The 1863-nt window shown below is 45.6% G+C and overlaps 1 protein-coding gene across 1 annotated transcript in view; it reads right to left on the bottom strand.

Moving 5' to 3' along the window:
• Positions 1-1088: 1088 nt before the first annotated feature.
• MACF1 (microtubule actin crosslinking factor 1) overlaps positions 1089-1863 on the bottom strand; it is a 119590-nt gene continuing 118815 nt past the window's right edge. The window contains 1 exon segment of the mRNA XM_035904031.1: positions 1089-1857. Coding sequence (XP_035759924.1) covers positions 1759-1857 — 99 coding nt within the window. The 3' untranslated portion in view covers positions 1089-1758.

Consider the following 1863-nt stretch of genomic DNA (forward strand, 5'->3'; position numbering starts at 1 on the left):
CCCCCCAAATTGGGTAGTCACCCTGTTCACCCCCCCTATGGACACCCACCCCCATGGACACTGACCTCACTGAGCACCCACCTCACCGACACCCAGCCCCACCACGCACACACCTCACCCGGCGCTCTCACTGCCAACCACCCACTCCCACCTCATCGGTCGGCATCCTCACCGGTGGGCACCCACCTTGCCAGAGGGTACCCACGCCACCGAGCACCCTCACCCACCCACCTGGGCCTTTTAATTTTGGGCCTGGGATTTCCTTGCTCCCTTCCGCAAGGAAACCGGTGTGCCGACGCTCCGTGGCTGAGCCCAGCCGTCGCCTTTCCGCACGGGACAAACAGCTCCAGATCTCGTATTTAAAAAGCTAACACCGTGGAATAAAGTAGGAGGCAAGATTGTTTATTACCGCAAGCAATTTTAATACAAAAATGTGTCTGGTTTTTAAACAATTCATTGGTAGAGCTTCAGTTTTGCCTCAATTTAAACCAATTGAGAGAATCACACAGCAACACGGTCAGAGCCGGAGAGAAACAATATTTAATAAATACAGGAGCTCTGGCGAGCCCTCTCCCCCAGCCCGTCTCCTGGTCACTTGGTCAGTTTGATTTTATTACAAAGAAAAAGTAGCGTACAAAAGCGAGACAGGACTTGTAGCAAGTGTGCTGGTGAGACTCATTTCAAGGACAAGCGACTGTGCGTGTAAGTCCAGATTTCTTCTAGGAGCAGAGGCCGCATCAATCTCAGCCTGGCTGGAAGTGGAATGACCAGTTAAATAATAAATAGGAAAAAAAAAAAAAAAAAAAAAAAAAAAAAAAAGAGAGATGCAGATACATAGCGATTCTGTAAGGAACGTCTTGGGTCGGGCTCTTTAGGCCATCAATCCCGAAGAATCCTCTCATCTGTAGGACCCACCACCGCTAAGGGATGTATCTGAATGATCCAGACCTGCAATCTTCCCAGCGTGCTCTCCTCCGGCCAGCTTCCGCGTGAACCCCCTCCCCAGCCCCCTCCCCAGGTGTTTGTTCTTTAAAACCCAAGTTGTCGGGACCGTATTGTCAGGACAGCAATTGCCATGGCCTTTGCCGTAGTGTGTGCAAATTTTATTAAGTTAAACTCCGCTTTCTTCAGGTAAAACCACATAGCTTTAAAAAAATGGAAACAGAAGCCCCAAGTCCCCTCACCTCACGTTTCTCTGGTTGAGGTATCTGTGAGTTACAAAAAGAGAGTTCCTTGAACACTGCAGGATTCAGGTCTTTGTTTTTAAATATAATTTACCTTGCTGAGACAGCAAGTTAAGTTTATAAAGATGCATTTAGGAAACAATCCTAAAAGATAAAGCAGGTTCGCACCCTGCACCGCGCAGAAATCCTATTTATATTTTAGTTTTTCTTTACACTTTCACATCTTGACCTTTTTTTGCTTTCCTTTTTTTTTTTCCTTTTTCTTTTTTTTTTTTCTTTTTTCTTTCTCTCCCACAATTTCAGTTTTCCAGGCCCCTCTCTAAACAGGGGTCACCGAGAGGCGATTTTTATCTACATAAATATTCACATGAAAATAGTAACTTACAAAAAAGGAAAAACAAAAAAAAAAAAAACCAAAACCCAAATAAGGCAGCTTCATAACACAACTTTCTTTTACACTTTTAACAATATAGTTTCTCCCATTTAGAATAAATATACATCCAATGTACGGAGCAGGGTTAAAAACTGGACACAGGTTGGGTTTTCTTTCTTTCAGGAGGGCGTGGGTACAGTATTATCTTTTAGGGCCTGGAGTTTTTGGGGTGGCAGTGGTTGTTTTCTTGGACATGGTTGGGATTTTGGAGGGCTTGGCCATCCCCCGGCGCGAGCCGCCCTGCCC

The sequence above is a fragment of the Egretta garzetta genome, unplaced genomic scaffold (assembly GCF_000687185.1).
Source record: "Egretta garzetta isolate BGI_Z169 unplaced genomic scaffold, ASM68718v1 scaffold101, whole genome shotgun sequence".
NCBI classification, from domain to species: Eukaryota; Metazoa; Chordata; class Aves; order Pelecaniformes; family Ardeidae; genus Egretta; species Egretta garzetta.